The sequence below is a fragment of the Tachypleus tridentatus genome, chromosome 13 (genome assembly GCF_004210375.1).
Source record: "Tachypleus tridentatus isolate NWPU-2018 chromosome 13, ASM421037v1, whole genome shotgun sequence".
NCBI lineage: Eukaryota > Metazoa > Arthropoda > Merostomata > Xiphosura > Limulidae > Tachypleus > Tachypleus tridentatus.
In genome coordinates, this window is record NC_134837.1 from 261,241,798 (window position 1) to 261,267,085 (window position 25,288).

The following is a 25,288-nucleotide window of genomic DNA, read 5'->3' on the forward strand; positions in this document are numbered from 1 at the left end:
TTTCAGAAAGATTTAAAACCTCGTTATGGTCACAGTTTCAAGGTTTCAAAGCTCAGCTGAGACAAACCTACCAACACTTTCAGCTTCCCAAAGATTACAAACTTGAATTTACAATTATTGTTAATTTTAAACAAGCTAAAGTTACAATAATTTAAAATCACTAAAATTAGAGAGAATAATCCATCCAATTTAAAGGTACTTACAGGAAAGATACAATGTGTTATGAATTCATCCTCAACTTACCACAATCAATTGATAAACACAAGAGTCACAAACCTACAATAACACAGAATCCAGAAATTATAAACACTCTCTTTAACTACACTGAATGTAAAACAAACCATAAATACATATTAACATGCTTTGAAACACAAATTATGTAAGGTAAAGTTCTTATGACTAGTTACCAGAGTCTATCAGTTGGTGCTGGAGGAATATTGATTGCTAACGTTCCAACCAGACCATGTACTTCAACTGTTAGGAGTATGGGAGTGTTAGAGACCTCTTCCATTGCTCTCTTGATGTATTTATTTTCTGTGGCTTGTTGAAAGTAACGAGATTGAGTCAACTTGTCCACAAATCTAAGAATCTTTTTACTGGTACTTTCGTTACCAGTAACATGAGCTGAAGTGACGAGTGACCTGTGGGATAAAAATGTGTATGATGTTTTCTGCATTCTTGTTCATTATCTATTGATATCCAATATTTAGTATTTATTTCACATTATTTCAAGCTGGATAAAACCATAAAGCACATACTGCTAAACTTCAATACTACAATTAAATCTTTAGTATCAGTAACTGATTCAAATGTTTTCAGTTCTGACCATTACACATAACAGTTGTGTGTAGTGGTGTGCAGTTTAATGAAAATCTGTTATTTTATTGCGTTTGCAAGAGACCAACTCATTAACACATCCAGCAACCAATTAGCAATGCTTACAGAATTCACTACCACCAAAATTACCTACAAATAAATGACTTAAGTATGGGCAGTCCCATGTCACCAGTTCTAGCCAACATTTTCATGACACAGACTGAATCACAAGTAATCAATTCAGCCTTACACCCACCACTATACTGGTACAGGTATGTTGATGATACAATTTGCTAGATTTACATCTACAGAACTCACAGTTAGTTCTTTCAACCATGTTAACTCCAAACACACCAACATTCAGTTCACCTCCAAAACCGAGAAAACTAACCGAATAACATTTTTCAACCTCAGGATCACAAGAACCAATACACAATTCAAAACTGAAATCTGCAGAAAAACAAGACAAAAACTCGAAATATTAAGAAATCAAATAAGCATGGCCACAAAACTATGCTCACCCAATCAAATTAATGATGAAATCAACCAAATGAAAAACTTCAACATCAACAAATTTCCATAAAAAAAAATACACATACCGAGATCAATAACACAATAAACAACAAAGAAACAGTAATAAATGTAAATAAACAACAAACCATAAAACTTTACACTGTTGCACACCATGTATTCCTAATATCAGTGAAAAAGTAACCAACATTTGGAAAATTCTTACAACAAAACACAACATTCCACTAAACACTAAATTCATTCAGAAACCAGGTACAAAACTGAAGTCCATACAAAGTAAAAACTACACTGACAAACATAACACCAACATTATTTATAAAATACAATGCATGAACTGCCATAACTTCCCCATTGGAGAAACACCCAAATAAATGGAAAACCAGATTCAAAGAACACAAAAAAACACCTTCACACATTTTTGAACATTAAAATCAAATAAACACAACATAACCATAGAAAACACCTGGATACTAAGTAGGGAAACAAATACAAAAGAATTCAAATTCAAAGAAGCCCTACTTATACAACTCAAACCAGAATTAAACCAATATAAAGAAACACCTTTATATCAATATCAATTAATAACCTAACAACTAACTGTAATGCCCCCCAACAATCTTATATCAATTCACACTTGTTCCTAAGACATGTCCAACAACAGTTAGTTGCTCTCTTTGTTAACCTGAAGATGACCTAAGAAGGTTGAAACATTGTTCTGTACTTAAAATTTTAATACTCATACCAGCCATCTTTAGAATACAGAGATCTAAATGACACATATTTACCTAAATTCGACAAACAAAATGGTAAATCATAAAAAATGAGCATGCTTTATTGAAGCAAAACCATATGTTTCTCTGTGAAATGTTAGCATCCATATAAATTGTTACCATGACTGATTTACGAGTGTCACACGTACAAAGCTGTTCCTAGCTTTCAAACAAGACTATGGGGGGAAGGAAGTTAGCCAGCACATTCAACATAAATTATCAAGCTATTATTATCTGAACAAAAGGCAGGAGTTGACTGTTACTCTTATAGTATGCCCATATCTCCAAAGTGAAGAGTCCTAAGGTTCACAGCTGAACACATTAACTACCAGATGATACAGTATGTCCTGAGATGCTCCTAAGTTAAGTCAACTAAATAACATTAATTTTTAATGAAAAACTATAAAACATGTATGCCTATCATAGTTTAAATTATCACATTAACCTATTTGATCCAACATCATCATATTTTCTATTACAGATTTAAATATATTACAAATAAACTAAAAGATAACTACAATGTTGTCCTCATGTTTACATTATGTATCATTATTAAATTAGGCTTTAACAACACTATGTAACACAAATTTTGTTCCTGGATAGTATGTGTTATTTCTTAATTGCTTATGTTGTAAAAGTACAGAAAATGGCCATTATTCCCTTCAAACTTTGCTTTTGTGACCTGGATAATGAAATTTAGAAATTAACCTATTTTCTATGTAAAAAATAAGCAAATTTTCCACATTTTCATTTGTATAAGGTCTGAATAAAACGACATATGAATCTAGATTTACAGGTGTTTATACTAAAGTTATACAAAATTGTACAGAAGTGAGTAGTTTTTTGAGATTTGCAATTGTAATGTAAATCACTTTCATGTACGAATCCCCAATATAGTCTTCCATCATGTATTCATTATATACTCCTTGGTGGAAGCATTCAAAGTCCAGTATATCTTTGTGGAAACACTCGCCTTACTCCTCTGAGTGTGCTTCCATGTTCTCCTTGAATTTATCAAAATGAGCATCAAGGATATGAACTTCAGGGACATCCTGTAGCCCATTTTGTCCTAGTTCTTCACTAAAGCCTCAACCAGTTCTACAAAATTTTTGGCCTTGTGATTGTCCAAGAAGCCTCAAATAACTATGACAAAGCTGCCCCAAGCTTTTTCTTCCTTTCTACTGAGCTTCATGGTAAACTCTGTACACTCCAGGATCTTATTTATTTGTAGTCCAACAAAGACACCAGTTTTGACCTTTGCCTCAGACAGCTTAGGGAAGAAGTCTCGAAGGTACTTGAAGGCTGTAGACTCCTTATAAAGAGCTGTGACAAACTGTTTCATAAGACCCAATTTTATGTGCAATGGTGGAACAACACCTTCTAGAGGTCCACTAGTGGCTTACACTTGACATTGTGCCTCCCCACAGAGAACTTGATCCGTTGAAGCCAGTGCTTCCTGCTGTAGTGTGCTGCAGTGTCCCTGCTGTCCCAAAGGCAAAGATAACAGGGAAACTTGGTAAAGCCTCCTTGGAGACCCATCAGGAATGCCACATTTTTGAAGTCTCTGATAACCTCTCAACCATACTCATCACATTTCAAGGCTTCTAGCAAGGTCTTGACACTGTTGTATTTCTCTTTAAGGGGCACCAAATGAGCTATCAATGAAGAGGTGCTACTCGTTTGGGTTACAGGCGATTCCAATTGTTTCACACAGACTGGATATATCGTGGCAGAAGCATAGCCCATCTTGACGAGCGAAAAAGCTTGACAAATGTTGGTGATGCTCCCTCTGACTTTCACACTTTCATCTAATAAATCCCACTCCTTGACTTTGTATCAAGCCAATGAGGTCGCTTTGATTGGGGAGGTATGGGTTTCTCTCACCAACTGCGTCTCTGAAATTGCAATCTAGATCTTCAACATCTACCTCCTCTTCTAATTCGCTGCTCTGTTCTGAGAATGGCTGCTTTCTCTCTGGCAGAGTGGGTACAGGGAGCTAAGGGCAGTGTGGCACTGGGGCAATAGATGATGGAAGGTCTGGATATATGATAGTAGATGCATTCTTGCCAGCCCAACTTTTATAAGGGCCCACCATGCAGAAGTAGCAATTGCTTGAGTGGTCAATGGGTTCACGCCAAATTCTTGGAATAGAGAACTTCATGGCTTTCTTTTCCCTTCTGTATCTACTTGGAATGTTCTGGAAAATGTGTAAATTTCAAAAATTTCATTACAAAGTTTGAAGATAAAAATAGGTCCTTTCCATTTACTTCATGCATAAGCAATTAGGAAATAACACTTTCTGCCCAGGAACAAGTAAAAATTTTGTTACATAATGTAATTAAATAAATGCATGTTTGGATGTTTCTAGAGACATACAGTTATTTGAGACTATATTTGTCACATATAAATCATTAAATTTCATTAAACATTAAAACTCTCAAGTAACTAACTTTTAATAAATTCAGTTCTAAATAGCCTTAAATTAATAGTGAAAGCCTCTGCTCCACACGCATTACCTGAGATTAAACTTTACAATACCTTGATATTTACTACTCACAGATTATCTACGATTACCTAAGGGTCCACCAACACACAGCTGAGCTATAGGGAGCTAATGTTGATGATGCAGAGTTTATCGCTTACCAAGAGGGAGATAAGACGTTGAGTATTTCAACTTGATAGACATGTTTACCTAAAGGTTTTCAATCAAACTTAATAGTTAAACTGTTAATACACTCTACTTCCAAGAGATTAACTGAAAGAACACATACTGATCTTCAGATAACTGTTTATCTTTTCCTCATAATTTAAGTAACTTTTAACTTACTTTTCTTCAGTGTGGTCTACAGCACTTGTACTTAGTTCATCGTCACTTGATGACTCTGCACTGTCTTCTTCATCACTGTCATACAGATATGATCTGTAAAACACAACAGTAACACAAGTATAAAACATAAAAAAATAAAAGGAACTGACCATTCTGAAGAAAACACAAGTTGGTTTTACATTTGTTTACATGGATGTTATGGAGACTAATCAATTACATAAACAATCTCTTACAGTTCTAACTATCCAAGCCTATTTCTCTCCATTTACTTATTCATTTTTCTTGTTACACACACAGATCAATTATTGCCACAAGGCACTAACACGATAAAGAATGTTCATTTATTTCTATTTATGTAAGAGCAACAGAAAAATATGACAACAAAAACACTCTTCAGGCAATAAAGTTCAGTAGAGTGTTAAATCACATCTGTAATGCTAATTCGCTAAAGAACCCTGTAACCTGTTACACTTCAAAGCTTCATTTAGAAATAATATATGACTATTACCTTGTGAAGTGATACATATAATAAAGAATTTACTTAAACAAATCAATTTTTACATTGGGATTACTGGAAATATACGACCATTAACCAGTAATGTCATACATATAATAAAGAATTTACTTAGAGGATGGTTTTTCTATCCCAATAGCTTCATCTCGTTCTGAGGAAAATGAAGGAAGATCAATTTCTGAACCATATGTCTTCTTTAATCTGAGTAAGTTGAGCTGAGTTTTCAAGGTCATTTGGAAGGAACCCTGATAAGTGAGATCCATGTCAATCCACAATCCTTCCTTATCAATTACAGGATCAGAAACACGTTGTATTATAGGTAGGCTCATTCCCAGGTCAATGTCTGTCAACTGAAGTTCTTCTATAAAGTAAGGAACCTAGAAAAACAAACAAATAATTAATACATGATACAAAAGTTATAATTTTCTAATACTAATTTTCTAGTACTTTCCTCTCTCACAACATTAGTTACTCTTGTCCAGTCCTGCCCTCTACATTCAAACTTTTCTCTTTATGCATGCCATAAGCCTTCCACCCTGAATTACAATAAAGCAGACAACATATTCAGTATGAAGGAATAAGGGCATCTCCAATTCAATTAACCAGCCACTTCTAGGAGATGATGAATACAGGTGGCCAACTTCAATTAAGAAGAAGCCAGTCATCAAAAATATGCAAAAATAGCTCGTTTGGGTTGAGAAAATATTTTACATAGAAAAGCAAACAACGTTTCAACCTTCTTCGGTCATTGTCAGGTTCACAAAGAAAGAAAGAGGTAACTGACTGGAAGCTGACCACATGTTTAGAAGGGGTTGTGTAACTGAGTGTCGGAATGTAGAGGGAGGTGTTAGATGTTTGAATATATAATTTTATTTATTTTATTATGCTAATATAGGTATAAAGGGCGTTCCTTTATATTGGTTTATTTTGAGTTTAAGTTGTTGTATAAGTAAGGGTTATTTAATTTTGCATTTGTTTATGTTTGTTTCTTTATTTAGTATTTGAGTGTTTTCTATGGTTATGTTGTGTTTATTTGACTTGCAGTGTTCAAAAACGTGTGAAAGTGACTTTTTATGTTCTTTGAATCTGGTTTCTATTTTTCTACTTGTTTCTCCAATATAGAAGTTGTGGCAGTTATCACATTATATTTTATAAATAATGTTGGTGTGGTGTTTGTCAGTGTAGTTTTTACATAGTATAGACCTCAGTTTTGTGCCTGGTTTTTGAATAAATTTGGTATTAACTGGAATGTCATATTTTGTTACTAGTTTTTGCCAAATGTTGGTTATTTGTCTGCTGATGTAGGGAATATATGGTATGCAGCAGAATATGGTTTTGTGACTTTTTTGATTTGTGAGATATATTTACTTTTGTTGGTTGATTTTTCTTTCTATCTAGGTGTGTGCGTATAATGTTTTCTACAGTTTGTGGAGGAAACTTATTGATGTTGATGAAGTATTGTTTTATTTTGTGTAATTCATCGATAATTTTATCTGGTGAGCATAGTTTTATGGCTGTGTTTATTTGGTTTCTTAGTATGTTAAGTTTTTGTTTTGTTTCATGTGCTGAGTCCCAAGGAATGTATAGTCCACTATGGGTTATTTTTCGGTGGATTTATGTTTTGAATTGTATGTTGGTTCTTGTAATTTTGAGGTTAAGAAATAATATTTGATTGCTTTCTTCCCGTTCACATGTGAAGTTAATGTTGGGATGTATAGAGTTAATGTGATTGAAAAATTAAGTGTGTGTTCTGTAGATCTGAATCCCATAATCTTGTCTTCTACATATCTGTACCAGTATAGTGGTGGATGTAATGCTGTGTTAATTGCTTGTGTTTCAACTTGTGTCATAAAACTATTGGCTAGAACTGGTGATACTGGGTTGCCCATGCTTAGGCCATTTGTTTGTATATAGTTGTGGTTGTTGAACATGAAGTTTGTCTTTATCGTGGTGAATTTTTTGAGGGTTGCCAATTGGTTGCTGGGAATGTCTATAGTTGGGTTAGGGTCTCGGATATAGAATTCTAAGGCTATCTTGCAGGCTTCAGTGGTTGGAACTTCTGTAAAGAGGGATATAACATCAAAACTGGCCATTAAGGCTTTATGACTAAGTTGATTTAGATTAGACTTGAAATTAAAAGAGTCTTTGATGAATGAGCTGGCTGATGTTACATATTTGGAGAATGCCCATGCTATGTATTTACCAAGATTGTAATTAAACGATTCATATGTGGACATTATTGGTCGTAATGGACAATCTGGTTTATGAGGTTTGGGGATGCCGTATATTTGTGGTGTGCGTGAGTCGGTTTTACGTAGGTAGGAATAAAGTGTTTGTGAAATTGTGTTGGCTTTTTCATTTTTACTAGTATTTTGTTCAGTTGCGTCTCGTGTGTCTTTGTTGGATTTGTGTGTATTGGTTTAAATTTGTTCGTGTCTGATAGGATGTTCTTCATTTTTTCGATGTATTCATTCGTGTTCATTATGACTATAGCATTACCTTTATCTGCTTTTAGAATTTTTATGTTTTTGTCTTGTTTTAGGTTTTTAATGGAATTAATATCTCTTTTTGTAAGATTGTTTTTTAGTTTTCTGTTTTGTGAAATTATGTTGATGGTTTTGTGAAAAAATTCTTTGAAAAAAATCGTTTAAGATGTTGTTTTTAGGTGTTTCTGGAAAATATAAATTTTTGATTTTACCTGGGAAGTTTGGTTGTTGGATGTCAATAAAATTATCTAAGTTGTCTTCTTTCTTTTGGTTGTTTTCTTGTTTTTGTTTTCTGTAGAAAGTATCACAAGTCTTCTGGCTAGATCTTCTAAACATGTTTTGATTTCTATGGTTGGAATGTACCTGGGTGCTATTGCGAAGTTGAGTCCTTTGTTAAGTAGATGTATCTCGTCTGTGTTTAATTGTCGGTCGGATCTGTTAATTATGAGGTTAGTCAATGGTTTGTCGTGTTGATGTCTTTTCTGTTGTTTGCATCTTAATTTTTCTCGTTTTTTGTTGTGGCAGATCTTTTTGCCTCTGTCGTTCCTAGTGTTGATTTGGCTTATGTTTCGTTGTATAAGTCCGTAAATCTCTGGTTTAATGCAGCATGCCAGTTGATGGTGTAGGTTCATTTTTTGTTTTTGTAAGTCATGTAGTTCTTTGTATTTTGTGTTCAACATGGTTTTAAGTAGTTTTTTCTGTAAATTTTGGACAATGTTTGTGTATTTATTAAAATTTCTTGAAAGTTTTACCTTTACAAAATTATGGGTTTGTTGTTCCTTTCTACATTGTTGAATAAAATAGATGTCATTTCTTCTATTGATAATTCTTTGATTTAAATTTCTTAGTTTCTTAACGATCGTGTGAGCGTGTACTGTTAATAGTGGTGTACGGTATGCTAGTTCAGACATAATGGTAACAGGTAAGTACAAATACACTGAGAAAAACACAAAGACTTACACCTCTCGTACAATCGCCGTGATGAAATAATAATCAGTGATGTCGAGAAAACCCACTAGTAGAGAAATATATATGCAAAAACGGCTCGTTTGGGTTGAGAAAATATTTTACATAGAAAAGCAAACAACATTGTTCGTTGTTGATCTGAGAATGGAGAGATTACTTTGTGGGAATGATGCTGTTAAAACAAGATAGTCAATCCACCATTACAGTCTAAATGAAACTCAAGCATGTGTTACCAATGAATTTTTTACCTTAATCTGTAACATATTTAAGGGCATGTCAAAGCAAAACTGGTTTAATTTTAGTACATACACACACAAGAATTCACATCAGTAGTAACTTCATTAACCCTTTTGGCGAGGTTGGCAACCGCAGTCGACTTGAAGACTCAGCGCGGCAGGCAACCTACCTTTATTCCTGTTATTCTTATGTATTGAATTTAACATATATAGTATTGGGTAGAATCACTGAGTATTTCAGGGACTGTTGTTGAGTTACTGCTGAAATATCATGCTTTTAGTACTGATACCATAATTAGTTGAAGTATCAAACATATATATTTAGCACCATGCCAAAGATTAAAAGTTGTTATTCAGTGCCGAAAGGGTTATAAAGGGAATTAAGATTTATGTATCCAAGATGCACATAAATCAAGATTTTTTTTTTCTCATAAAATACCTACTATTAATGTTTCAGGAATTAGCAAATACATTAAAAGACAATAATCATACTGTACACAAACAGACCTTCAAATATGAACATATAATGATCATTCCTAAGGTCACTAATTGCTTTATTGTATATTTTAGAAGTATTATGACCTCAATTAAAAATCCATAAAAACTTACTCTGATTTTACTCAGCTTGCGTTGAATCTTCTCAGTCACTATGCTAGACCAGTACTCCTGGGTAAAGAAATCATAAAATATTCGCCCTACGAAAGCATTAAGCCATAGGTTATTCTGCAAAGACATTGAAGATATGTTGCTGTGGGAACCTGTCTTTGGAGAACCAGAGGTTGCTGTTTTAACTTTCATTGTACAGGTGCTGGTGGTTTGGTCTACAGCATCTTGACCAAGAAGTACTGCCATATATGAAGTAAAATCTATATTATTTTTAGTTTTAATCTCATCTGAAATGTCATCATCTTTGATATTAGTCATCATTGCCCCCACAGATGTATCTATACTACTTAAATCCATTGATTTATGACTAGAATCATCCTCAATCACTTCCGACTTCAGACTTGTTTGACCATCTTCATATTTAACCACATACTTCACCGATTCACTGGCACCTTGAAACCGTCGATACCACTCTTCCTTCTCCCTTCCAGATCGAGCAAATAAATACAGTCTTATAAGCTTCTGACTTTTCATGATACTCTTTCCCTGAGTCACTTCTTCTGTGTCGCTTGCTGATTTGTCTGAAAGAAGAGGAGTCCTCTTTCGGGGTGAGAGATCGGACATGTTAGGGCTAGTTTCGCTTCTCTCCGTCAGAAAAGCTTTCGAATTTGTGATTGCAATGCATATGGGGTACTTCTTGTTCCACAGTCTATAATTCAAATAAATTCTTTTTAAAATATAAATTACATGTTCACAATAGACTCAACAAAAACACTCAGACCAAAACTGAATGATTAAAAATAAAGAATGTATACAAGTAAGAAAAAATTTACTTTCCAATATTCATATTAGATTTTTATATTATTGATTCAGTTAGAAATCACAAACATTTACAGCATTATGATATTCTCAGTAAACACATCTGTTTCTAATCTTTATAATCTCTCAGCTACAGATATGCATAGACAATTCTCAGTTTTAATTGTGATTGTATGTTATTTCATTTTAAATAAAGCAGGCATGTGCAACATTTTACCCAACTTATCCAAAGTAGAATAATTTCACAAATACTCAACTAGCTAACTACTAAATGTAGCTTTTCATGTACCTTAACATTAGAATATAGAAGTAAGTAAAAGTGACTTATAAACTTATTTTAGAAAACACATTATTTTACTTTTCACACTTAAATTCAATAGGTTTACTTCAAAAATCATCTTTAAAATGTAATTTTTGTTAAAATGAGTGTCTATACAAAAAAATGGAAAAAAGTTGTGAAGTTTGGCTAACACACTGAATTTCACAATTAATTAATTTATTTTAATTAATTTACAGTTAACAAAGTCACCTAAATGTTTCATATGAAAGATGATATTTTACTAAATTTGTGGTTATGTTAATAATGAAAACAGTGCATGTTAATAGAAACTCTGTAGATATAAGTTAATACAGTTCATTTATAACTTAAGAATCATGTAGATTAGAACCCTAGCAAGTATGACTACCAACATTAGACACTGGGTTATCATTATTAAGCTGAATACAGGGGCTGACAAGTTTATTTTTCATAGTTACAATAGTACATGAATAAGGTGTGGAAGTCTTGCTGAGATTAGTTTGTTATGAATTTCATGCAAAGCTACTTGAGAGCTATCTGCACTAATCACCCCTAATCTAGCAGTGAAAGACAAGAAGGAAGGCAGCTAGAAATCATCACTCATCCCCAACTCTTGGGCAACTCTTTTACCAATGAATAGTGGGATTGATTGTCAACTTATAATGCCCTCCATGGGTGTAGGGGTAGAGCATATATGGTAGGATTCGAACCTGCAAATTGGGTGCCCTAACCATCTAGCTATGCCAGGACTTGTTCAAGTTAACAATACTTAAATGTTTCTGTGCGAGTCTAATCATACAACAGAAGAACAATATTAAACAGCACAGTAAGTCTAATCATACAACAGAAGAGCAGTATTAAACAGCACAGTGAGTCTAATCATACAACAGAAGAGCAGTATTAAACAGCACAGTGAGTCTAATCATACAACAGAAGAGCAGTAGTAAACAGCACAGTGAGTCTAATCATACAACAGAAGAGCAGTAGTAAACAGCACAGTGAGTCTAATCATACAACAGAAGAGCAGTAGTAAACAGCACAGTGAGTCTAATCATACAACAGAAGAGCAGTAGTAAACAGCACAATGAGTCTAATCATACAACAGAAGAGCAGTAGTAAACAGCACAGTGAGTCTAATCATACAACAGAAGAGCAGTATTAAACAGCACAGTGAGTCTAATCATACAACAGAAGAACAATATTAAACAGCACAGTAAGTCTAATCATACAACGGAAGAGCAGTATTAAACAGCACAGTGAGTCTAATCATACAACAGAAGAGCAGTATTAAACAGCACAGTGAGTCTAATCATACAACAGAAGAGCAGTAGTAAACAGCACAGTGAGTCTAATCATACAACAGAAGAACAATATTAAACAGCACAGTAAGTCTAATCATACAACAGAAGAGCAGTATTAAACAGCACAGTGAGTCTAATCATACAACAGAAGAGCAGTATTAAACAGCACAGTGAGTCTAATCATACAACAGAAGAGCAGTAGTAAACAGCACAGTGAGTCTAATCATACAACAGAAGAACAATATTAAACAGCACAGTAAGTCTAATCATACAACGGAAGAGCAGTATTAAACAGCACAGTGAGTCTAATCATACAACAGAAGAGCAGTATTAAACAGCACAGTGAGTCTAATCATACAACAGAAGAGCAGTAGTAAACAGCACAGTGAGTCTAATCATACAACAGAAGAACAATATTAAACAGCACAGTAAGTCTAATCATACAACAGAAGAGCAGTATTAAACAGCACAGTGAGTCTAATCATACAACAGAAGAGCAGTATTAAACAGCACAGTGAGTCTAATCATACAACAGAAGAGCAGTAGTAAACAGCACAGTGAGTCTAATCATACAACAGAAGAACAATATTAAACAGCACAGTGAGTCTAATCATACAACGGAAGAGCAGTATTAAACAGCACAGTGAGTCTAATCATACAACAGAAGAACAATATTAAACAGCACAGTGAGTCTAATCATACAACAGAAGAGCAGTATTAAACAGCACAGTGAGTCTAATCATACAACAGAAGAGCAGTATTAAACAGCACAGTGAGTCTAATCATACAACAGAAGAACAATATTAAACAGCACAGTGAGTCTAATCATACAACAGAAGAGCAGTATTAAACAGCACAGTGAGTCTAATCATACAACAGAAGAACAATATTAAACAGCACAGTGAGTCTAATCATACAACAGAAGAGCAGTATTAAACAGCACAGTGAGTCTAATCATACAACAGAAGAACAATATTAAACAGCACAGTGAGTCTAATCATACAACAGAAGAGCAGTATTAAACAGCACAGTGAGTCTAATCATACAACAGAAGAGCAGTATTAAACAGCACAGTGAGTCTAATCATACAACAGAAGAACAATATTAAACAGCACAGTGAGTCTAATCATACAACAGAAGAGCAGTATTAAACAGCACAGTGAGTCTAATCATACAACAGAAGAACAATATTAAACAGCACAGTGAGTCTAATCATACAACAGAAGAGCAGTATTAAACAGCACAGTGAGTCTAATCATACAACAGAAGAGCAGTATTAAACAGCACAGTGAGTCTAATCATACAACAGAAGAGCAGTATTAAACAGCACAGTGAGTCTAATCATACAACAGAAGAGCAGTATTAAACAGCACAGTGAGTCTAATCATACAACAGAAGAACAATATTAAACAGCACAGTGAGTCTAATCATACAACAGAAGAGCAGTATTAAACAGCACAGTGAGTCTAATCATACAACAGAAGAGCAGTATTAAACAGCACAGTGAGTCTAATCATACAACAGAAGAACAATATTAAACAGCACAGTGAGTCTAATCATACAACAGAAGAGCAGTATTAAACAGCACAGTGAGTCTAATCATACAACAGAAGAACAATATTAAACAGCACAGTGAGTCTAATCATACAACAGAAGAACAATATTAAACAGCACAGTGAGTCTAATCATACAACAGAAGAGCAGTATTAAACAGCACAGTGAGTCTAATCATACAACAGAAGAGCAGTATTAAACAGCACAGTGAGTCTAATCATACAACAGAAGAACAATATTAAACAGCACAGTGAGTCTAATCATACAACAGAAGAGCAGTATTAAACAGCACAGTGAGTCTAATCATACAACAGAAGAACAATATTAAACAGCACAGTGAGTCTAATCATACAACAGAAGAGCAGTATTAAACAGCACAGTGAGTCTAATCATACAACAGAAGAACAATATTAAACAGCACAGTGAGTCTAATCATACAACAGAAGAGCAGTATTAAACAGCACAGTGAGTCTAATCATACAACAGAAGAACAATATTAAACAGCACAGTGAGTCTAATCATACAACAGAAGAGCAGTATTAAACAGCACAGTGAGTCTAATCATACAACAGAAGAACAATATTAAACAGCACAGTGAGTCTAATCATACAACAGAAGAGCAGTATTAAACAGCACAGTGAGTCTAATCATACAACAGAAGAACAATATTAAACAGCACAGTGAGTCTAATCATACAACAGAAGAACAATATTAAACAGCACAGTGAGTCTAATCATACAACAGAAGAACAATATTAAACAGCACAGTGAGTCTAATCATACAACAGAAGAACAATATTAAACAGCACAGTGCCTTTGATTCTGACATGTGTCCAGCAATCATAGAGTTAGAAATTTAATCATAATAAAATAAAACAATTACTTCTCATTTTTCTGTGGTTCAGTGATATTTTGCATGATGTTTCAGTAGTAATAAACAAGTATTCATTTCATTTCTATAAAACTTTATAAACTGTATAGTATTTACAAAGAAGGGAAACCAGTCAGAAATAGACACTGTTTACATGGTCACTCTTTAAATGAATAGCAGGATTAACTTTAATGGCTGCAACACACAGCTGAAAATGAGGGCATGTTCAAGCTAAACTTCTGATTAATACAACTCTGCAAGCTAATTACTATGCCACTCACATTAGAAAACACGATTACATAAAACATGTGAAAATTAAGATTTATGAAAAACTGTGAAACTAGTAGAACTTTGTATTCATTAATGATTTCTTAAGTAAAGTCTTTTTTACACAGACATAGATAATCTTGGAACTACAATGGCACTTTTTTGTGAAATCAATACTTTGTGTTTATTTAGCAATTACAACAATAAATTAAATCTACAACATTACAAAAGTCTGTAAATGTGTAAAACTTAACAATTAAATAAAACATTTCAGTATTAACCATGCCAATTTTTGTTTACACTGTCATAAAATGTGACAGTATTATATGAAATAAACAAGAAAGCTTTCAGTGGTTTAAAGATAAATGTATATGATTTGAATTCAAATATATTTTGGCTGGATTAACTTTAAGAATGGGCTACTAAATGTGAAAACTATGTTTGTAATATAACAGTGTACTGAATAATAAAATATTCATATTTACCATTATTATAATATTTTAGGTATGAGGTTAACATAGTTTTATAGTAATTACAGTGGTATACATCCGTATTTTCTACCATTTTCTGTTTCTGTTAAATTCTGTCTGTAAATCATTAAATTTTAATTTTATAGAAACTGTATCAAATTACACAGAATATGTTTTGAAAGTCTGCCATGTTACATATAAACTACATGTATATCACTTGGTGATGCCATGTTACATATAAACTACATGTATATCACTTGGTGATGCCATGTTACATATAAACTACATGTATATCACTTGGTGATGCCATGTTACATATAAACTACATGTATATCACTTGGTGATGCCATGTTACATATAAACTACATGTATATCACTTGGTGATGTTATGTTACATATAAACTACATGTATATCACTTGGTGATGCCATGTTACATATAAACTACATGTATATCACTTGGTGATGCCATGTTACATATAAACTACATGTATATCACTTGGTGATGCCATGTTACATATAAACTACATGTATATCACTTGGTGATGCCATGTTACATATAAACTACATGTATATCACTTGGTGATGGTCTATGTATAAGTCATTATACATACACGTTCCACATTTCTTTTTCACCAGAGGTGAAACTGGAAAGAAAATCTAAGAAGTAGAGGCCTAATACATTCTTTGATTGGCTGAACCTCTGATGAAAAATAAATTTTTACCTCTGCTGTCAATCATTAAAAGTTGATTCTCTGCATAATATTGAATACAAATTTGACAATGTCATACCATTATTCACATATCTAAATTAATTCAGTTTATATATGGTTGAAACAAAACAGACTTAATGCCCTATAGATATTATATACACATCACCATTATAAGAGGCCTAACTGTATTTCTTCGGTTTGCCGACCCAAACTGTCTTGATAGCCCTTGAAAAAGATAAACTGTATTCCACAGCATTTGGTACAGCCAATCAAGCAGTGCATTAGACTTCTATGCAACAAATTTTCTTTTCAATTTCACCTCTGGTGAAAATTAAATCTTTAGCATATATACATATAATAACCATAAATTTTAAGCCATAAACAAAACAAATTAAAATTAAACAAAATACGCTCATATTTTTAAAAAGATCCTCAGGTAAAAGTTACAACGTGAGATTTTAAAATGTACACGTAAACCGCTAGGTGATAGTCTATGTATAAATCATTATACATACAAAGTGTTAAATACCACAGTACCTTTGATTCTGACATGTGTCCAGCAATCAATCATACAATTAGACACAGACACACTGTTTAAACTACAAGCAGCATATTTTGTTTTATTTTAATGTGTTTTGTTTATGGCTTAAAAATATATGGTTATAAGATAATTAATCAGAAGTTGGGATTTGTGTTTTTAATGCAGTCCTTCCTCGTGATTTTGTTTACTTATTTGGCTTCATTTGGATGTAATTAATTAATTTCACTGAAATATACATATATGTACATGTACAATCATTAAACAGTCAGCCTTCTGTATAATAAACAGGACAAAATTTCCTGAGATTATTTACATACATAAATTAATATAAGCTACTATGTGTTGAAGTAAAATGGACTCAAAACCCCAGATATGTAATGATTAGTTAACTCACACTTTCTATGTTTCAACTACAATTAATCATATCCTCTATACTTTAAAGTTTTAATATTAATATTATTAGTAAAGCATTTAAGAATGTTTAACTTAATTCTAGAGAAAGGTTTAATCACAAACAGTTACACTAAAATGTTTGAATTGATATTTCAATATCTAAAACTACCAATCAAAAGCTGAAATTATTAAAATGTTCATCACATTTTTCCAAGTATGATAGATACTTTGTCAAGAAACAACCCTTATTTCAAACACTTCCATTTTGGCACAGACTAGCATTACGTCATCAAACCTGTCTCTGTACCACGGTTTTCTCATTCTACAAAAGTATAGTCACATAAAAGCTTTAAATTAGAACCATTATAGATTTGGTAATCTATAGAATGTGAATGCTCCTTGCCTCACAAGGCTAATGAGAACTTATAAGCTTGAAAATGTATTTCTTGGTTAGTTAGGATATAGGTTTTATCAGTTAATGTTTGTCACTATGTTTTATGTTAGATTCCACAAAACTAAAAAATTATGTGAAGTGAAGGATTATAAAGATACTACAGAATTTACACAACGCATGTGCTCTTGTCCTTCAAAAGCCACACATGACTCCTTTATAAGACCATTAACTTAGCCAGATTGTTAACATGAGCCGATATTTCACAACCAATTATTGCATACATTTTGGATTACATATACACTGTGAAGCTTACCTACACAGTCTAAAGTGTTCTTTGACAGTAAAATCTCATAAAGGAGAGTAAAGACAGAAAAATTACAATTAGATTTATTTTATAATAAAAATTGAACACAGTCTTTATTCACATATATCTATACCTTTTTCTGGCTAGTCCTTCTGGTGGCAAAAACACACTAGCACCTTGCAAATCGTAGTGTCTTTGGTGTATAAAAACTGGATCGTGCCGGCTCTCGTTCCACATGGCTCGTTTTGGCACGTTATGTTTTGGACGGGACAAGCGAAGTGAAGGGCCATCTAGACGGACGTACACAGACTGGGTGTTGTTCACATGGTAGGTATCAGGATCATACTCAAATGGTAACTCATTCATCCATCCCTAGAAATGTTCAAGTGAAAGTTATCATTAAAAATTAAATTGTGCAAAATTAACAGACTACTACATATTTACTAAATAAATTTAAATATATTTTAACTTTTATTATCACACTAACTTGAAACATTCTATGCCAATTTTAACAACAGTTATACTATAGACAATAAAGGTATGAAATTCCTTAAAATAAAAATAAATACAAGCAACTGAAACAGTTGTAATGAATACAAGCAACTGAAACAGTTGTAATGACTTCTATTCATGCTCTACTTAATATTTACTCAACATGTACATAACTGAGTATATGTTTACTGCCCAATATACTCAGAAATTATCTTCAGGTGCAGGTAGGGAGCCCCAAGGAATTATAGTTCCCAGCCACAGAAGAGCATGACTGCAAAATTTCTGTTTCAAATCATCACAAACAAAATATTAAACTACTGTACACCGAAAAACAAATGATAAATTTGTAGTACTATTTGCATGATTTATTTCAAGGCAACCATACTCCTACTTTTGCTACATTGGCTGTGATAAAATCGATATGATAGCTACACATTTCCACCACCATATGGTGACAACTGGTAAGAGAATGTTAGAACAAAACAACAGCTTGACAAGATGTTGTTGGGCTAATAAGGACCACTGATACATCAAATGACAATGCTCTTTGTGTTCTATATTAATACAGTTTCAGCTGTTGAATTTGTTGAAACAAAACCACACAATAAACTATGTGATCCATACCACATAAATATATATACATGTCTATCCAAGTCCAACCAGCAGCACATAAAAAAGGATGAGTTTTTTAAGTGTTAAAAGAGTATGTAAAAACTTTGGGTTACTTCATTACTGTTGACTAAAATAACTTTTTCAATGAATGGCTGTGGAGCATTAAAGATCAAAAATGGCTAATTATTTCCTTAACACTCCAGTTCTATTCAAAGTTAAACCATTTAAAAGTATCAAGAACATTAAGTGATATAAGAAACTGAGATCAATTGAAATATTAACAGTCAAATCAGAAGATGCAGAAACATACACATCAAGATAACAAAAAATGTTCAAATTTGAATGGGAAAAATAAATACAAGTATAGGAGACAAGAAAAAATATATAAAAATCCGAGTTATCTTAACTGTTTAAGTATCGAGAGTTAGATACACACAAGACAAAAATGAAAGTTTTTATATTTTTTTGAATTACTGTTCATGAAATAATCTAAATAAGCATTATATAATGCTTGGATATAAATTCTACTAAATGTTCTTTAGAGGGAAAAAATAGTGCTAATATACTTAAAAATGTATTTTAAATTATATTTTCAAATGTTGAGTTGGAAAACTACACAGAGAGGCAAGTAATCAACTGCTATCATAACATTTATAAGGTATAGTTGGAAATGTATTATAATAGATATTTTTTAATTGTCTCTGTATAACATCAGTCAAATAATGATCCTTTTTCAGTTACTTTCATGAACAGTCATATCTCACTCCTGAGATAAATCACTCCATGTGTTAAGAATATAGTGCAGCACAAAGACCAAATGTAAATGGTGAGTTAATAGCAAGTTATCTAGTCTTACACTATACATTACACACACACAGTAGCTGTACACATCAGTTTATACAAGCTTGTATTCATTAAAATACACAAACTGTAATTTAGAAGGAAAAAAATCCTCAAAATATTAATCATGAATATCTGAAACACTCTACAAGTGCTGATCCAGCTCACTGGACTATAAGTATTTTGAAAACATTACTTTGTATCTGCACTGTATGCAAGATCCTGAGAAGTAAACATGTCCACATTCAGTCATTAATTACAGCCATATTATAAATATTCAACAATGAAATTACACATATTTCAAATATCCAAATTCATTGGTGGGAATTGTGGTGGGTAACTATAACTTTACAAATCTTAAGCCACAAACCAGGTTTATGATAAAGTGAATTTGTAGTGTTATTATACATAATTTATCTCTGAACATGATGTGCAATTATAAAATCTACAATTTTCTTACCTTGTGAATGATGTGATCCAGTTCATCTGAAGCTTTCACTGGAATCTTTAATGGAGGTTCTGTTTCATAATTAGGAATCTTGAGAACCTCTTTCTCACAAGGAGGTTTAAATACACACCAGTACACATAACAGACAAATCCTGAAAGAAGTGAGCCCATGATAAAGCCTGAAACATATGATGACACCGGGACAGCTGCACAAGCCAAAAAAACAACCAGAACTACAATTAATTGTTTGTGAAAAACATTACAAATTTTAGTATATGCTTTTAGGCCAGATTTCCACCAATCCTTCATGATGTCTATGTAATATTTAAACAATTCAGTTTGTTGCTCGGACCCTGATGTATCCGTGTTTCAACAATAACAGGGCGTGAAATTTGGGCATCTACTTTTTCTTCATGTGCTATAAATTCCCATAACTCTTCGTCACTGTCTTCATCATGGTTGGAAATGAAGTTTGCGATGCTATTAAGGATGACAAGGTTACTGATGATGAAATATTACTCTTGGTGGGAGACTGGCTAAACCGCTGAGACAGAGAAGTAACACCAGAAAATGATCCTCTGGAACCTGAAGAAAGCTTGGGACTAGATGAAATTTTACTTTCCACCTTTAACCCAGGCTGATCATCATGATAAAGCTCTTCTTCTTGAAAACATTCCTTACCCTTCTCTATTCCTTCAGCACTTTCATTCAATATATTTTCACTCAAAGTAGCAGTATCTTTTACTGGACCTGATGATGGGGCTTCAACTTCTGCCTTGTGCTCTGAGAGAAAGCTGTTTTCATCTTCCTGATGTGTAAAACTAAATTTCTTTTCTCCATCCATTTTTCTTGGAAAAGAACCAGAAACTGAATCTTTGTTAATCTTTTCATGGAGAGTCTTTGCAAAGCGTTCAGTTATTTCACTAAAGAATGATCTTGGCTCACCATCTACAATTGTAGCTGACTCAAAACTGGAGGAACGTTTGCCCAGCTTGGCAAAATATTCTTTTACACATTCTTTCATAGGTGAAGACTCTCTGTCATCTTTGTTTGATAAAGGAGCTGAGAATGTGTGAGATACTTTGGTTTTCTATTGGTTTGGAATCTTTTCACTATTGTTGTCATCTAATAAAGAGTCCTGTGTGTCTCTCACTTCTGCATATTTGGTTTCTGTCATTACTGGTGTAAAAGCGATATGATTTTGTATCAACACTTCTTTGGTTGGTCAGTGTCACATTATCTTGTGAAGGTCTTACTTCTTCCTTATCACTGAAAGACATAGAGCTGTGATGCATTTCTGCTTTATCATCCTGTACTTTTGTTTCCACAGAGAAAGTTTCAGCAACCAATTTTTCATTAGTTTTCTGTTCAGTTGATTCTTTTTCACTTAAGACCTCTAGATTTTCCTCAATAGGATTAAATCGAAATGATATTGTATTTGGAGCTTGTTTCCCTTTAAACTTTGCTGGAACTTTGCTGGACATGATGGGTATTCTCTCTCTTCTTGTAAGAATATCTAGTGTCACTGTAGTAGTTGTATTCAATTGTTAGGAAACCTTCATCAGTTCTGACTTGAATTTCAAGTTGCAATATATTCTAGAAGATAGAAAAGAAATATATACACAGATGTATTCAACAAAGCCATAACACAACAGAAACAACATTATTAAAAATTTATAGGAAATAACCCGAGCATTCATCAAAGGAAAATTTTGCCAACACAACGTTATCTTTTTATGAAGATGGTATTAGTCATGTTGGTAAAGGGAATGGTGTGGACACAGTACAGTTGTATTTTCAAAAAGCTTTTAATAAAGTGCCACAAGCAGATCAGCAATGAAATTTATATTGATAGTGGTCAAGAGAAGATTAGTTAAATGAATAATAAAATGGTTGTATGGGAGAATGCAAGAGATCATTAGTATTGAATTAAGTGAACTTTGACTCACAAGTGGAGTGCCTCAGGGGTCAGTGCTTGAACCTTTATTTTTCTCATTTACATTACTAATACTGACATGGGCAAAATTAGTAAAGTTTGCTAATAACTATACAATTTGGGTGTATTGATACTGTTGAGGTATTATACAATGATTTGCATCAAGTGATAAACTGGAGACATATTTTGCAAATGACCTTGAGTTCCATGCATGTTTGTTAACAGGTTGTTATAATTTAGAACAATCATTTAATACATATGGAAACCCACTCAATAACATGATTGAAGAAAATAAACTTGGCATAATAATGGGTAAGTCACTGGAGTCATCAGAACAGTCCTTTGCTGCTAGTAGTAAACTTTATAACAAAATTATAGAATATACTTAATTATATGTTTATGAAGTCAAATGTGGGAATTATATAAAATATCTAATTAACTTTACTTGAAATACTGTGTACAATTTTCATCTCCAAAGAAATAATAATAATTTATAAGAAATGGCTCAGAGGATGGTTGTTTGGATGACCTGGGAAATATAACAGATTTAAGAATATTGTACTTTTAATGTAACCTGCTAAAACTGCACTCCAAGCATCAATGATATGATTATTAATATAATCATGAAAATTTTCAAAATAACCAAAGCAGGCTACAAGTTACCTACACGTTATACATTTTTAGTCTTCAATCAGGTTATAATTGTATCTTTGGAAATTATATTTATAACTTAACTCCCGCAAACCAAATGGGTTTAATTCTGAGGAAAATAAATATTGTGAATTTGATTTATAAGGCATCATGGGATATTTTGAGAGTGACACTTGTAACTAAAATGTGTTAAGAGTTTTACGCTTTCTTGCTTGTTTCGGGTCCTTAAGCGTTAGCCATCAAACACTGGAAAGCTGGAAGCATTGAGAAAAATCTCGATGATTTGGTCCACTTCATTCGACTTGCGTCAACAACTACAGTTCAGTTAGGTTGCAACATTTCACAGGGATTATGCAAGTGCAAACACCTACTCTATAGCCCTAGGCCTAATTTGTCTTATGATTCATCACAAGTTAGTAATAATAATAATAAAACTTCTTAGGTCAAATCAAGCACAATTTACATTCAACTGTGTAATTATAAATACCTAGAATTACCTATTAGTACACGGCAAACTACCTTTACTGTTTCTTACATTTTATTTAAATAACTTTATAATCTTATCTTTGTTTATACTGAAAATAAATGTACGGAAATTTTTATCGTGACATGAAAACTGTCAGCTGACAGGAACCTGGAACAACGGTGGTGTCCCCTTCTGGGATAATAATATAATATATTCACTTTATATTAAAATATTATATATATGTATATATATACCCAATTTTAAGTTTATCTATTACATTATTCATCCTTCAAGTTAAGAAAAACAAAGGAAATTAATCAAGTCAAAAATTAGACTTGTCAATGCTATTTCTTATTTCAAACTGTCGAGAGGGCCAGTTACAAAGTTACTTGCAAATATTTACACACACACATATATATATTTAGAGAAAATTACTACTGGTAGAGTTAAGTCAACAAAATTAAAAGGAAGGACTGCGTTAAAAAATACAAATTCAAACCTCTGACTAATTATATTAGTTTGTTATAACCAAAAACAAACTGAAACAAGAATAAATTAATAAATAAAATAAGATGCACTAATTGAAAGGATTGAGATATAAAATGTACCCTAGGTTTTGGAGGTGACAACGGAATTGGACAGACATCGCGGTGGGAATACACCGTCTATCAGTCTCAACCTCTATTCGTCAGTCTCACAAGGAGCAAAAGTAAAAAAAATAGCAATAGAAATAATAGTATATAAATAGAAATTATGAGAGCGAGAGTTGGGTGCTCAAGCCTACAACCTTCCACATCTATGTCGTCCTCACTGTCTGCAGACAGTTGTGGGAAGGTGAATGCTCTTCAAAGTAAAGAAGAAAAAATAATTGAAATAAAAATAAGAAAAAAAATAAAGTGATGACGATAAACCCACGTGAAGAGCAAATTATATATGTAAAACGACTGGTATGGATAGAGAAAGTATTATGTTGAGGAGCGAACAACGTTTCGACCTTCTTCGATCGTCGTCAGGTTCACAAAGACGATGACAGAAGAAGGTCGAAACGTTGTCCACTCCTCTACACAGTGCTTTCTCTCTATCCATACCAGCCGTTTTACATATATAAGAAGATAAAGTATTACCATTTGGGGGTAAGTTAGTTAAATAATTTTACCTCTTGAAGTTAGCATTCCAGATCCCATTATAGTAGAAAGATACTAACTGATAGCCCAGTAAACGACTTAAAATAGTATAACTTGGTTTATTTTGAATTTAGCGCAAAGATACACGATGACTATCTGCGTTAGTCGTCCCTAATTTAGCAGTGTAATACTAGAAGGAAGGCAGTTAGTTATCATCACCCACTGCCAACTCTTGGGCTACTCTTTTACCAACAAATAGTGGGATTGATCGTCACATTATAATGCCCCTAGGACTGAAAGACGAGCATTTTGGTGTGACAGGAACTCGAACTCGCGCCCCTCAGATAACGAGTCGAGTGCCTTAACCACCTGGCCATGCCGGGCCTATAGTAGCATGCAGGGTCCCATCAAGTTATCTAGATTAACTAGTATAACTCCCAATCACCACCCATAAAGTCTACTGTAACTATCATGCTTGAAACAAGCCTTTATATGCGGTAAGGTACATCCACTTAAAGTAGTGCTAAGTTGTTAAATAATATTTTCAAAATAAATCTTTTGATTTTTTGTATGAATTTTTACAATAATACTTATTTAGAAATTAAATTCATGATAAAAAAAGGTTTTAACAAATATTTTTGGCAATGATTCTATCGCTATATTTCATCGAATTTCTGATACTTTTTTTAACGCTGGTTCTCTACAATATCTGAAAATTATCTTGTAGATTTTCCCCTACAAGTTTCACTGAAGAATTGGCAGTGAATCCTTTTGTTTCTATAATCTTTATTCATAAAGTTTATGTCTTAATTATACACTATTAGTTCTATGTTGTTTTTTTAGGTTTACTTTTTTTACGAAAACATCGTGTGAACTGAGATTGTCAATCATAATTTTATAGTTAATTTCTTATTTTTCATTATAATTATAATTAGCCTTATAAACCATCATGATTTAACTGTTACATTTCCCCTTTATAAACAAAGGCTCAGTGGTAAGTCTGAGGCGCTGATAACGCAAAAAAACCAACAACAACCGGGTTTTG

General features: G+C 33.0%; 1 protein-coding gene across 1 annotated transcript; it reads right to left on the reverse strand.

The window, feature by feature from the left end:
• Positions 1-403: 403 nt before the first annotated feature.
• On the reverse strand, positions 404-20,607 carry LOC143236533 (testis-expressed protein 2-like). Its single transcript, XM_076474838.1, has 6 exons — positions 20,079-20,607; positions 17,808-18,046; positions 9,756-10,461; positions 5,570-5,835; positions 4,945-5,037; positions 404-641 (listed from the first exon to the last, which is right to left on the reverse strand). Exons 1-6 carry the CDS (start codon positions 20,373-20,375, stop codon positions 404-406), a joined length of 1,839 nt encoding a protein of 612 aa, XP_076330953.1. The 5' UTR covers positions 20,376-20,607.
• Between the last annotated feature and the right edge of the window lie 4,681 nt (positions 20,608-25,288).

Bases quoted from the DNA above. Each gene is read 5' to 3' on its own strand.
- LOC143236533 (XM_076474838.1), bottom strand. From the start codon at position 20,375: ATGAAGGATTGGTGGAAATCTGGCCTAAAAGCATATACTAAAATTTGT. The intron at 10,462-17,807 runs GTATAGATATAT...TTTGAATTATAG, and splicing joins GAAGGACTAGCCAGAAAAAG to ACTGTGGAACAAGAAGTACC. The intron at 5,038-5,569 runs GTAAATTCTTTA...TGTGTTTTACAG, and splicing joins ATAGAAAAACCATCCTCTAA to ATCATATCTGTATGACAGTG.